The sequence below is a fragment of the Microcaecilia unicolor genome, chromosome 3 (assembly GCF_901765095.1).
Source record: "Microcaecilia unicolor chromosome 3, aMicUni1.1, whole genome shotgun sequence".
NCBI lineage: Eukaryota > Metazoa > Chordata > Amphibia > Gymnophiona > Siphonopidae > Microcaecilia > Microcaecilia unicolor.
This window is the reverse complement of record NC_044033.1, coordinates 348962232-348976656: the sequence shown is the minus strand read 5'-3', so window position 1 is coordinate 348976656 and position 14425 is coordinate 348962232. Positions and strand designations below refer to the sequence as shown.

Sequence of the window (14425 nt, the reverse complement as noted above, 5' to 3'; positions counted from 1 at the left end):
TAAATCAGGACAGACAGGACAAATAAGGGATAAGGGTAGGACAGACAGGACACATAGGGATAAGGGACTATTGAAGAGAGGAAGATAAGATAAAGGTTACGAACAAGTGAAAAGTTAGGAGTCAAAAGCAGCATTAAACAGGTGGGCCTTTAGTCCGGATTTGAAGGCGGCCAGAGATGGAACTTGGCGTAGCGGCTCAGGAAGTCTATTCCAGGCATAAGGTGCGGCAAGATCAAAGGAACGGAGTCTGGAGTTTTACTGAGGCTAGAAAACCTTATTATGCAAAGGAAATAGGAATTACTTTCAAGACACAAAAAAATTGTTTCAATTAGTAGTGAATCTTGTATTCATTCCTGCCCCAGATAGTCCTACTTGTTCATTGCAACCTATTGTACAAGAATTAGCTGATTATTTCCCAGTAAGGTTGAATTAATCCAAATTGGGTTGATTGATGAACAAATCTCTTGGATCATTTTTTTAAGTTTTTTTTTTTTCAGGGATCCCAAATTGTGACACTGCAACAGATCGGCCCTGGTGTATACTTAGTCCTATACTGGAAATGATCAAACTATGTTGCATAAAATTTCTCTTTTCATTGTGTTGGACAGTTGCCCTTCTACTCTGTTTACTAATTCTTCACCATCTGTTATAGTTTTATTGTTCTGTTTGTGAATAGGATTCTGGAGCAGGGATATGTACTGCCAGTTATTGGTTGGATTGCTCTAAAGCTTCTTCCAAAATCAAATAATTTGGATTTGGCATTGGCTAACTTTAGGCCAGTTGCAAGTATTCCACTTTTTACTAAGTTGTTTGAAACCTATGCGAGTCAACAGTTTTTTACCGAATATTGAGATAATTTGTCTGCACTCCTAACAGTTTGGATTAAGAACACAAGTACTGAAATGCTATTACTTGTACTGACAACAGAAGTCAAAGTATTTGCATCTTGGAAAATAGATTGTGCTTCCTCAGTATGACATTTGATAGTCGACCACTCTTTTTATTGATGAATAAGCTATTTTAATGGTAGTCTAGTTCTTGAGGATTTGGATCAAATATATAGAAAGAGATCAGATTGTATTGGAAAGGTACAATATTGGGTGGCTAAGAATCTGTTAAAGTTGAATGCAAGTAAGACCAAAGTGCTTTGCTTTAGAAATCCTATGGCAGTTATACCCTCCTCTATTTCATTGTCACAAGATAAATTTTTACCAGTAGAATAAACTTCTAAAATATTGGGAATTATTCTAGACTCTCCATTGTCATTTGAGCCACAGATAAATTACTTCTTAAGGAAAAACTTTTGAGCTTAAGCAACTTCATCTGTTAAGGTCTTACTTTTATGAGGAATATTTTCCCTTACTGTCCCAAATGCTAATCTCATTTAGGTTTTTGCAGTTCACATTGTTTACATAGTAACATAGTAAATGACTGCAGATAAAGATCTGAACGGTCCATCCAATCTGCCCAACAAGATGAATTCATTTTACATGGTATGTGATACTTTATATGTATACCTGAGTTTGATTTGTCCTTGCCTTTCACAGGGCACAGACCGTAAAAGTCTGCCCAGCACTGTTATTGTACTAAAAGTTCTGAAGATAACATCAAAGCCCCTTAAAATGTACTCTCCAGCCCATCTGTATCTATTCAGTTACGATCAGGGCATAGACCGTAGAAGTCTGCCCAGCACCGGTTTTGCTTCCTAATTACCAGTTTCGCCACCCAGTCTCCACTAAGATTCATAGATTCATTCCTTATAAACAGGATTCCTTTGTGTTTATCCCATGCATATTTGAATTCCATTACCGTTTTCATCTCCTGCACCTCCCTTGGGAGGGCATTCCAGCTATCTACCACCCTTTCTGTGAGAAAATACTTCCTCACATTATTCCTGAGTCTGCCCCCCCTTCAACTTCAATTCATGTCCTCTAGTTCTACCACCTTCCCGTCTCCAGAAAAGGTTTGCTTGCGGATTAATACCTTTCAAATATTTGAATGTCTGTAGTGAGCTTCAAACAAGTCTTTAATACAGACTCATACTTATTCAATTCTAATCATTGGTCCCAATGACACATGTCCTTAGACTTAGTAGTGTCCACACACAGCTCGGTCACAATATATATATATATATATATTTTTTTTTTTTTTAATTCAAAACTTTGCAATTACTTGAGCAAGGTGCCACTGTAAAGTGTCTTAGTAAGCAGTGATTTGTTTTGAGGGATCATCATTTGGGGAAGCCTGGTTGTGGCCGTGCCCTTATGTCTAGACCTACTGTTTCTCTGTTTCTAGCTCTGTGACCCCTCCAGTCTGCCTTTTTCCTGCTGCTGCTGCTGTTGTTTGATTCTGAGGGAACTGGTCGTCTTGTTAGCTGTGTCTCAGGGCACAGCCCTGAGCCCTGTGTGTGTGGTTTTGGTTTGAAACTGTAAGGATTACTTTGCTGTTGCTTTGCTTCCAAGCCAAAGCCCTGTTCTGTTTCTGTGTGTGTGTGTGGTTCTGGTTTGAACCTGAAGGGATTACTTCCCTGTTAACTAGGCTCTCCAGCTTAGCCTGTTTTGTTCCCCTGTGTGGTTTCCCTTGTTACCTTTCTCTGTTCAGAGAGCAGGTTGTTGCAGGTTGTTGCCAGCTTCTTTACTTGATTACTTTGCTTCTGTGCAGCTGTCTCTGCACTCTCTCTTCCTGCCTTTCCTTTCCATACCCACCTGTGTGTGCTGGCTGAGTTCTGAGTGGACAGGGCACCATTGAAGGCTGTTTTTGTTTCTGTGAATTTCAAATTTTATAAAGCATTAAAAAAAATCCTGAGAAAATCAGAAAACTACTGGTTATAAGATGTTAGAACTTGTGCTGACTGTCCCTCCTTACAAATTCTGAAAGTCTAAGACATTGCAGTATTTCATTTACACCAAGTCATTGTAGCTGCACTAGCTTCTTATTTCCAGACTAAAATTTGATAGGCATAGACTAACTATTGGTGAGCTATGTGCATCCTGTGAACATGTAGCTTAGGCAAAGTCAGATATTTGAAAGTATTGGCTAGTTTGTGTGGATTTCTTTCCCGCACAACCCCAAGTAAAGTCTAAACAGAGGAAGGTCAAAGAATACCTATATAGAACTCCAGTCAAATACATTGTCTTCCTTTATCAGAATGTCCAGGATGCTGCCTTCACAGTTCCTGGACTAGCTGGCAGATAGTACGAGTGTGAAAAGCAACATAAGGCCAATCCCCAGCTCAAAATACAGAAGCTTCATTGACTTAGGCCAGTGTACTGCCTCCATTGCATTTTGATCTAATACATGAATAATCATTGTGGATATCCTGAAAACTTGACTGGCTGGGGTTCCCCCAGGACAGTTTTGGGAAACACTGACTTAGGCACTCACTTGCCTGGTAATTTCCAGTATGTTACTTTATGGGGACTTCTTATGATCCAAGACAGAGATGGCAACTTCATAAGATACAAAAAGAAGGGAAAGTAGAATGGTGGGCACTCGACATAGTAAAGCACCTAAATTGCATAAGGATAGTAGCTATAGAGGGACATAAACGAATGTTAACTAGGTGCTCAAACTGACCAGATGACCACTGGAGGAAATCGGGAATGACCTCCCCTTACTCCCCCAGTGGTCACTAATCCCTCCCACCCTAAAAAAACAAACTTTAAAAATATTTTTGCTAGCCTCTATGCCAGCCTCAAATGTCATACCCAGCTCCCTGACAGCAGTATGTAGGTCCCTGCAGCAGTTTTAGTGGGTGCAGTGCACTTCAGGCAGGCCCATCCCCCCCTACCTGTTACACTTGTGGTGGTAAATGTGAGCCCTTCAAAACCCACCAGAAACCCACTGTACCCACATGTAGGTGCCCCCTTTCACCCCTTAGGGCTATGGTAGTGTTGTACAGTTGTGGGTAGTGGGTTTTAGGAAGTTTTTGGGGGGCTCAGCACACAAGGTAAGGGAGCTATGCACCTGGGAGCTATTTGTGAAGTCCACTGCATTGCCCCCTAGGGTATCAGGATGGTGTCCTGGCATGTGAGGGGGACCAGTGCACTACGAATGCTGGCTTCTCCCACGACCAAAGGGCTTGAATTTGGTCGTTTCTGAGATGGACGTCCTCGGTTTCCATTATCGCCGAAAACCCTGGACGACCATCTCTGTGGTCAACCTAAATGTTGAGATTTGGGCATCCCCGACCGTATTATCGAAACGAAAGATGGCCGCCCATCTTGTTTCGATAATACGGGTTTCCCCGCCCCTTCACTGGGATGTCCTGCAAGGACGTCCTTAGGAAAACTTGGGTGCCTCATTCGATTATGCCCCTCATAGTGTACTTTTTAAGAGAGTCGGCAAGTTTTGCTTAAATAGCTTCCGAAACAGAGTCGTACTTAGTAATGCACCTAAGTTGCATATGGATAGCAGCTATATTGTACTTTTTAAGACAGTCAGCAAGTTTTGCTTAAATAGTAGCTTCTGAAACAATTTCTGAGTCGTGTGTCTTTTTTTTTTTTCTCTTTACAGGAATTTGTCAATGAGCTGCTAAATCGGATTAAAGGGATGAGAAAACTGAGCCCCCCTCAGAAGAAAGTTATATAACTACCTAGGCAAAATATTGTACTCTGCAAGAGACCCCTGTGATGGGACCGGGACTTTTGAATACAAGATCTTTTATGAAAATACCAAGTTGTTCCTTTGAAGAAACTTTAAGTCCTTGTATACAAAATTATTCATGGAAGATTTTTCATATGCATTGTTTTTTTATTTTCAAAGCATCACATTTTGGACTAGATGAAGGAATATAGTCGAGCAAGATATGTGTTGCTGGGACATCTTCCAAGTCATAGCAAGCAGTCATTCTGTTGGATGAAGTGTGACCAGTTTGAGCCTGTTTTCTCAGCTACAACAATTCTAACTTTTTTTTTTAATTGACTTATGGATGTCATGCTGTCTTGTGGTTGTGCATAATCAAACTGTGGGAATGTGAATATTTGGCTTGAAAGATCACACAATGAAAAACCATGGTAGGTAATCACCACTGTATTGTATTTAATTTGAGACTGCGTTAAACATCCTATCAGAGGGTGGAAAAATATATCCAGGAATTACTGAAGCTAATATTGCCAGTGTTAAAATTCTGTGCAAAGCTGAGGCATATTAAGTTGGTAAAGAAGAAAAATGTATATTAAACGTTGAAGGACTAATTGCCGATTTACATTGCCAAATTGCCTCCTTTTTACCTGATAGTGTTAGAATCAAGCTATAATGACATGACATAGATGGATGCAGTGTTTACAAATAACTGTGTGTCTGTATTCACTTTGCTTGTAACCATTTTGTGTGTTTTTTTGCTACAGTAGGCAATAGATTGAAGGTGTTTTTTTTCCGTAGGTGTGTTACAAAATTGGAGTGACCTTCATTAGCAGGGAGGCCTATAATACAAAAGCCAATAGCCAATATTTTGTTTTCTGTGTGGCTCCTGAAATGTTGAGTTCTTTATATGTTGAAATAATTTTATTTAAAAGTTCCACAAATCCCACAGTGAAGTCAACATTAGTTAGCCATTTTATATTATAATGGTGCTCTGAACATCGCTTATTATAAAGGAAAAAAAAGTTTGAATTTACTGTACATTGGAAAGGTTTTTTAAATGTATTTAATTTTGTAGTGTTCAACTGATTTTGTTTACTTCATAGTTGCCCAAATAAACTCTGGAGAACTCTTTGTGACTTCTATTATTGTATGTGTACACAGGGTAGAAACAGTAATTTTATGATGGACCAAATAAAGTTATTGCTATTTGATTAATGTATGCATGGCTTACCTGAAGTTCGAGCCCTTGTGGCTTATGGTGTGCACCAGTAATCGTCACTATATTTCCAGTGAGGGACACCTTTTTGCAAAAAAAAAAAAAAAACCCCAAACCTCAATTTGAGTTGAGATTGTTGTTGGGCAAAGTGAACAGCCTTCTGGGTAGGGGGAGGGGAGATACCCATTTATGACAGTCTGATAGCTTCCCCTCAGATTACATACGGTACATTTATAGTGTCTCATGTAACTAAGTGTACTCGCATTCCTTCCCTATTCTCACACCCCACACACACATTTCGCCTATCTATAACCCCCAGCCCGTCACCCCCCTTCTTGTTCTTCCTGTTTTCCATTACACACTCCTCTCTATCCACTAACAGTTTCAGTTCTCCCCTCCATTCCCACCAATCAGTCTTCACCATCCTGTCTTTACCCTTAACCCCTTCAAGCCGGCCCTCAGTCCAGTTTGGTTTTATTTCCCCTCCCCTGTATTTTCTGTAGAAGCTGCCAGATGGTGTGCCTCTACAGAAAATACATTCTGATTGGTTAGAGATATGAACAAGTGTACTATGATAGGGTTAATGTGTAAGGCATACCTGTATGTAGCTGAGGCCTATTGTTAATGATTGTTGAGTTGTCTATATAAGACTAGAATACCCAGCTGTGGATGGGGGTGGATGGAGACTATAAGTAGAAGCAGACACGGTCAAGATGACAGTCTTTGTTGTAAAATGTGGGTAAAAGGGTGCCCAACACAGCCAGGGCCGTGCCTAGGGTCTCTGGCGCCCCCCTGCAGACTATCAATTGGCGCCCCCCCCCCCCCCCCCCCTCCCGTGAAAATGATCACGCCCCCCCCCCCCCCATGAAAATGATCGCTCACCACTTGCCACACTGAAAGGAATTGTCAGCAATATTCTTAGAAACAAATTGGTATACATTGCAAAATAAGATAGCAGATGTAAATTCTCAAAGTGGACATATTCCAAATGCTAAAATGAAAATAAAATGATTTTTTTTCTACCTTTGTTGTCTGGTGACTTTCTTTTTTCAATCATGCTGGTCCAGTATCTGATTCTGCTGCTATCTGTCCTCTTAACTCCATTTCCAGGGCTTCCTTTCCATTTATTTCTTTACTTTTCTCCTTTCTTCTTCATTTCTTGCTCTATATCCATTTCCAGCAATTTCTCCTCTCTCCCTGGGTCCTGCCCTCCCATCCATGTCCATTCTTGTCCCTCTCTGCCCTTCCCTCCTCCATCCATAGCCAGCAATCCTCCTCTCTCCCCTCCCCTCCATTTCCAGCAATTTGTCCTCTCCCTGGGCCCCCATGTCCATCCTTGTCCCTCTCTGCCCTTCCCTCCTCCATCCATAGCCAGCAATCCTCTCTCCCCTCCCCTTCCAGCAATTTGTCCTCTCCCTGGGCCCTGCCCTCCCATCGATGCCTCTCTGCCCTCCCATCCATGCCTCTCTGCCCTTCCCTCCGCGCCCTGGGGCCTTTAAATCTTTTACTTCTGGTCGCAGCAGCGTCAGTGAAAGCGGAGCGCTGCCGACATCTCCCTTCCCTTTGCGCTCTTGGTTCCCTCAGTGTCCGCCTTCTTCTGACGTCAGAAGAAGGCGGGACACTGAGGGAACCAACGAGTGCAAGGGAAGGGAGACGTCGGCAGCAGTGGCGTAGCTAGGGTAGTTGACACCCAGGGCCGGTCATTTTTTTAACACCCTCCCCCCCCCCCCAAATCCAGTACTAGGCATACCGAGAATACAAAACACGACCTATAGAGCAATTTTACCATACCATAAGCAGTCGTTTCTATGAGTCACACAAGGAAAAGGAAAGCATCTTAAGCACTACAGTGAGCACTAGAACATCAATTCACCTATTGTAAAACGAAACCAGACAGAATAGTACAGATCGTCGATCCTGCACAGTCAATGCCAACTGAAAGCCATGTCTTTTTCACAAACACAGATACACCCTAATCCACTATTGAATAAGTAATCATAAACTTTCTATTTAGACAAAAATTAAACTGAACCCCCAATGCCAGACTCTGCATACAATGCAACGCCACTGAAACAGAAAATGTCTCCTAGTACTGTGCAAAATATAAAGACAGCAGATGTAAATTTGAAAAAACTAACAAATACCAATCACCACTTTACAAATTAACAAATAGAAATAAAACAAATACAGAAAATAAAATAATACCATTTTATTGGACTAATACATTTAACTTCCAGAGGCCAAAATCTCCTTCCTCAGGTCAATACAGTATAGTGCTCTTACAGTATCCTATCCTGATCTGAGGAAGGGGGTTTTGTTCTCTGAAAGTTAAGTCAAAATGTATTAAAATTAGTCCAATAAAAGATTACCTTATTTACATGTTCTATTTATAAACATTTATTAACACAGCTACAATACTATATCCTAAAGCAAAATAATAAAAATATATATTTACAGTTTGTTGTCTTTGGTTTCTGCTTTCCTCATCTTCTTTTCACCCTTCCTTCCATCCAGCATCTGTCTTCGCTCTCTCTCTGCCATCCAGTGTCTGCCCTCTCTAATGTGCCTTCCATCCACCATCTGCCCCAGTCTGCCATCTCTCTCTCCCCCTTCCATCCACCATCTGCCCTCTCTCTCTCCTTTCCCTCCAGCATTTGCCCTCTATCTCTGCCCCTTCCATCCACTGTCTGCTCTTTCACTCCCTTCTATCCACTGTCTGCCCTTTCTCTCTGCTCCTTCGATTCACCATTTGCCCTCTCTCTTTCCCCCTCCCATCCATTCAGGGTCTGCCCTCCCTCTCACTCCCCATTCCATCCAGGATCTATCCCCCCTCTCTCAATGCCCCCTCTTTTCGGCTCCCAGTTCCCACCTGCGGCTGCCCCTAGTTCCAGATCCATTGATTCTCCCATCCACCTCTGCCCCAGGCATGACCCCATTCTCCCTCCTGCTCACTTTTCAGACCCCAGTTCCAGATCCATGCCCCTTCTCCCATCTGTCTCCCACCCAGTCCCTTCTGCCCATCCGAGTCCCCCTCACCCCATCTGTGTCCCACCCAGTCCCTTCTGCTATCCAAGTGCCCCCACCCTCACCCCATCTGTCTTCCACCCAGTCCCTTCTGCCCATCCGAGTCCCCCTCACCCCATCTGTCTCCCACCCAGTCCCTTCTGCTATCCAAGTGCCCCCACCCCCCACCCTCACCCCATCTGTCTCCCACCCAGTCCCTTCTGCCCATCCGAGTCCCCCTCACCCCATCTGTCTCCCACCTAGTCCCTTCTGCTATCCAAGTGCCCCCCACCCTCACCCCATCTGTCTCCCACCCAGTCCCTTCTGCCCATCCGAGTCCCCCTCACCCCATCTGGCTCCCACCCAGTCCCTTCTGCTATCCAAGTGCCCCTCACTCTCACCCCATCTGTCTCCCACCCAGTCCCTTCTGCCCATCCGAGTCCCCCTCACCCCATCTGGCTCCCACCCAGTCCCTTCTGCTATCCAAGTGCCCCTCACTCTCACCCCATCTGTCTCCCACCCAGTCCCTTCTGCCCATCCGAGTCCCCCTCACCCCATCTTTCTCCCACCCAGTCCCTTCTGCTATCCAAGTGCCCCCCACCCTCACCCCATCTGTGTCCCACCCAGTCCCTTCTGCCCATCCGAGTCCCCCTCACCCCATCTGGCTCCCACCCAGTCCCTTCTGCTATCCAAGTGCCCCTCACTCTCACCCCATCTGTCTCCCACCCAGTCCCTTCTGCCCATCCGAGTCCCCCTCACCCCATCTTTCTCCCACCCAGTCCCTTCTGCTATCCAAGTGCCCCCACCCCCCACCCTCACCCCATCTGTCTCCCACCCAGTCCCTTCTGCCCATCCGAGTCCCCCTCACCCCATCTGTCTCCCACCTAGTCCCTTCTGCTATCCAAGTGCCCCCCACCCTCACCCCATCTGTCTCCCACCCAGTCCCTTCTGCCCATCCGAGTCCCCCTCACCCCATCTGGCTCCCACCCAGTCCCTTCTGCTATCCAAGTGCCCCTCACTCTCACCCCATCTGTCTCCCACCCAGTCCCTTCTGCCCATCCGAGTCCCCCTCACCCCATCTTTCTCCCACCCAGTCCCTTCTGCTATCCAAGTGCCCCCCACCCTCACCCCATCTGTGTCCCACCCAGTCCCTTCTGCCCATCCGAGTCCCCCTCACCCCATCTGGCTCCCACCCAGTCCCTTCTGCTATCCAAGTGCCCCTCACTCTCACCCCATCTGTCTCCCACCCAGTCCCTTCTGCCCATCCGAGTCCCCCTCACCCCATCTTTCTCCCACCCAGTCCCTTCTGCTATCCAAGTGCCCCCCACCCTCACCCCATCTGTCTCCCACCCAGTCCCTTCTGCCCATCCGAGTCCCCCTCACCCCATCTGGCTCCCACCCAGTCCCTTCTGCTATCCAAGTGCCCCCCACCCTCACCCCATCTGTCTCCCACCCAGTCCCTTCTGCCCATCCGAGTCCCCCTCACCCCATCTGTCTCCCACCCAGTCCCTTCTGCTATCCGAGTCCCCCCCACCTTCACCCCATCTGTCCCCCACCCTCACCCTGCCTCGTCTTCTCCCTGCCACCCGGTCTTTAAAAATAAATTGCCGACGCGATAGGGAGCGCAGCACCTCGTGTGCAAGTAAAAGAAGCGGATCCGATCATCTCATTGGGCCTTCCTTCACTGTCCCGCCCTAGAGGAAATAGGAAGTTGCGTCAGAGGAGGGCGGGACAGTGAGGGAAGGCCCAATGAGATGATCGGATCCGCTTCTTTTACTTGCACACGAGGTGCTGCGCTCGCTATTCGCGTCGGCAATTTATTTTTAAAGGGCTGGTGCGGGGGAGGGGCTGCCAGGAAGAAGAGCAGTGGGAGCGGCGGCACCCCCCTTTTTTATGACACTCGGGGCGGACCGCCCCCACCGCCCCGCCCTTGCTGGTCGGCAGCGCTTTCACTGACGCTGCTGCGACCCAGGTAAAATATTTAAAGGCCTTTGCGGGCGCGGGGCGAGGGTAAGCACCGCGGCGGCGCCCTCCAGAGGTGGGCGCCCCCCTGCGGCGCTTACCTCGCTTACCGCATCGGCACGGCCCTGAACACAGCTGTGTTTCACCCTGCAGGGCTGCTTCAGGGGCAATACAATACCTCAAGGAGCAATCCTGTCACTTTCCTCAAGGTAGAAGACCTGGGGTGTAGGGTATTACCAACACCCAGGAAAACTGAGCATTCAGTACAAATAGGATCTCTGCTCATTCTGCTCTGGTTTCCCGGGTGTTAGTACCCTACCCAGATCGTCTACCTTGAGGAAAGCGACAGGTTTGGAGGCAGAGAGTGGGTGTGTTCTGTGCTACCCTACCCAGATCGTCTACCTTGAGGAAAGCGACAGGTTTGGAGGCAGAGAGTGGGTGTGTTCTGTGCTACTCGGTTAGTGCATGGGCATTACCACACATTAACCGGTTGGCACTGGATTAGCATGTTGGCACTGGATTAGCATGTAAGTCTCTACTACCTATATAATAGGTGGCAGTAAGAGCTCACACCCTAATGGCAAAATTAGCACATGGCCATTAATACAAAAGAATAGAAAATTCAGCCATTTTAGCCCAGCAGTAAAAATGGCCTTAGCACGTGGGAATGACCCGCATAAGGATACGCTAAGACCACTTTTTACTGCAGTTTGGTAAAAGGGCCCCATAAGGAATTAGTACCCTATAATATCTATGAAACAGTTGTATTTACTGCTGCAATACATTTATATTTTATAATTTATAATCCATTAAAGTCCTGCCAACTTTAAGGTTTGTAGCGCGTGAGGTTGTTTTGAATTTAATGGCGACGCAGTCTGTGGTGCTCCTCTGTTCAATGTGTGTGTCACTTTTGCTAATTATGCATTTTTTTTGTGATGTTAAAATTGTTGGATTATTTGTAGTAAATAATTAGCAGATTTTATACACACAGCTTCAGCTTTAGAAATGTTAATTTCTTTCTTCATCTCTCTCATACACCCCTGAATAATTCACTGCTGAGTCACTTTAAAGTTGAAGTAACAAAACATCTGTTTACTCACAGTTTGTTGTTAGATTATATTCAGACAGGCTTATATATACATAATACTATACATTTGGATTATCAGCTCTTTCCATGTGCTTAGATGGTAATGGATGCTCACACCACCATAGATTCTCTCAGGTTAGGAGAGAACATGAGCTCCATGTGCTGTGCCTAACCCCCACAGGAAGTTGCATGGGTGTAACCTCTCTAAGCAATTTACATCAGAGGTCACAGAGTAATCACAGAGAAAAAATTGGTGACAGGCAATGCATGTAAAATACAATACATTATTCCAACAAACCCCTTCTCATGCATAACTGTCATGCAATTATTAATTCACACAAAGTCCAAGCTTTATACGCAGATTCTCAAAACGTTCTCTGGGTAACGGTTTGGTCATGATGTCAGCTGTCATTTCACTGGTGTGACAATAGAGTAGACTGATGACCCCTTCTTTCGCCAGCTCTCGCACGTTGTGGTATTTCGTTGCGATGTGCTTGGTGCGTGACTGAACCTTGTCATTCTGTGACAGTCTGATGCAGCTCTGATTATCTTCCATTATCTGGATTGGTCTCTTTTCAGCTATTCCAAAATCCAGCAAAAGTTTTTCAATCCACATCAGTTCTCTGCATGCTTCCGATACGGCCACATATTCAGCTTCTGTAGAAGACAGACTCACAATACTTTGTTTATGACTGGCCCAAGAAATTTGTACATTTCCATACATAAACACATATCCACTTGTGGATTTATAATCAGAATGATCCCCTGCCCAATCTGAATCACAGTAACATATTAGTTTTGGATTACTATTGGCTGAAATCTTTAATTTACAATCAATGGTACCTTTTAAATACCTTACCATCCTTTTAACTGCAGTCCAATCTGATTTGGTAGGTGAGCTGACCCTTCTGCTCAAAATTCCTACTGCATTTGCTATATCAGCCCTGTATGTGGTAGTTAGATATAAAAGCTTACCTATGGCTGATCTATATTGGATGTTATCTGGTAAAGGTTCTCTTACTGTTTCATCCTTCAGAAAATCAGTGATCATGGGAGTGCTTACAACTTGGGCATCTTGCATACCTAAACTTTCAATAAGCTCATTTATTTTCTGCTTCTGGCTTAGAAGATAAGAACCATCATTTTGTTTCTCAATTTCTATACCAAGATAGTATGACACATTACCAAGTTCTTTTATCTCAACATTCTGGTTTAAATATTTTACAATGTCCTTGTACTCTTGCTCACTTTCGCTTGCAATGAGCAGATCATCAACAAAAGCTAAAATGTATGCATATTGTCCATTTCTGCACCTAGTGTACAAGCATTTATCTGCTTCACCTTGCTTAAATCCTAAATTTGTCAATATTTCATGCAATTTGTCATTCCAACATTTTGCACTTTGCTTTAATCCATAAAGACCTTTGTTTAATTTACACACTAGCTGTCTTTGTTTTGTATTTATGAAACCTGTTGGCTGTTCCATGTACAAGTCTTCAGTTATATCTCCATGAAGAAATGCTGTTTTCACATCAATGTGGTTGACTTGCATGCCTTTTGAGACTGCAATGCTCAGAAGTGTTCTTATTGTCGTGTGTTTCACTACAGGTGCAAACACTTCATCAAAATCTTCTCCATATTTTTGAAGATATCCCTTTGCGACTAATCTGGCTTTATACCTTTCCACTTTTCCTTGTGCATTCCTTTTTAACTTGAATACCCATTTGCATCCTATAGCTTTCTTGCCAGGAGGTAATTTTGTAAGAATCCAAGTATTATTTTTATCCAATGCATCAATTTCTTCTTGTGCAGCTTTACGCCATTCAGCAGCTTCTTCTGCTGGCATTTTCTCAATCTCATCCCATGTTAAGGGCTCTTGAGCTTCTGCTGACTTTGTTAGGTAAGACAGTCTTGGGGGTGGAACACCTTTGTTTTCCCTGGATGAGCGTCTGACAACAGGTTGGTCTGACCTTTCCGCATCCTCTAAATCTGAGAGTCCTTCTCCAATTGATTCCCCTTCTCCAACTGTACTGTCTCCTGCGATGATCCTTTCTGTGTCTGCTTCCTCTGCCTGTTCCTCGTTAGATACAGATGAGTTGCTTTCAGACATCTGCCTTGGTATGGCATTTATATGCACTGGCATGTCTATTATGGTTCTAGTTTCATATTCTGGATGATAAGGCTCATCTGGGATAATCCAGCCTTTATCAACCCTTTGTTTTCATCAAAATATGTAACATGTCTTATGCCAACAATGCCAGTTTTCAGATTCAAAATTCTATATCCTTTGTGTCCTGGAGCATAGCCAACTAAAATGCCCCTTTCTGTTGTGGAATCCAGCTTATGCCTTCTTTGCTTTGGTACATGAGCATATGCTGTACTTCCAAATGTTCTTATGTGTGACAGGTTTGGCTTCCTACCATGCCATGTCTCATGTGGTGTGCGCTCAGCGCCTTTAGTTGGCATTCTGTTTTGTAGGTACACTGCTGTGAGAATGGCTTCCCCCCATAGTCTTTTAGGGAGATTGCTATCTGACAGCATACATCTGGTCATTTCCACAAGTGACCTAAATT

At 44.5% G+C, this 14425-nt stretch overlaps 1 protein-coding gene across 3 annotated transcripts in view; it reads left to right on the top strand.

The window, feature by feature from the left end:
* The window catches only part of PPP1R14C (protein phosphatase 1 regulatory inhibitor subunit 14C), a 92297-nt gene extending 84177 nt beyond the window's left edge, over window positions 1-8120 (top strand). Inside the window, exons 4-5 of one of the 3 annotated variants that reach the window (XR_003941325.1) lie at window positions 4516-5367; window positions 8109-8120. Coding sequence is in view for 1 of the 3 variants with exons in the window: in XM_030195512.1 (XP_030051372.1) it covers window positions 4516-4590 (75 nt within the window). In the remaining 2 variants the exon portion in view is untranslated. Of the gene's footprint in view, window positions 1-4515; window positions 5716-8108 lie in introns of those variants that run through there. The other 2 variants (XM_030195512.1, XM_030195513.1) reach the window with 2 other exon arrangements.
* The last annotated feature ends 6305 nt before the right edge of the window (window positions 8121-14425 follow it).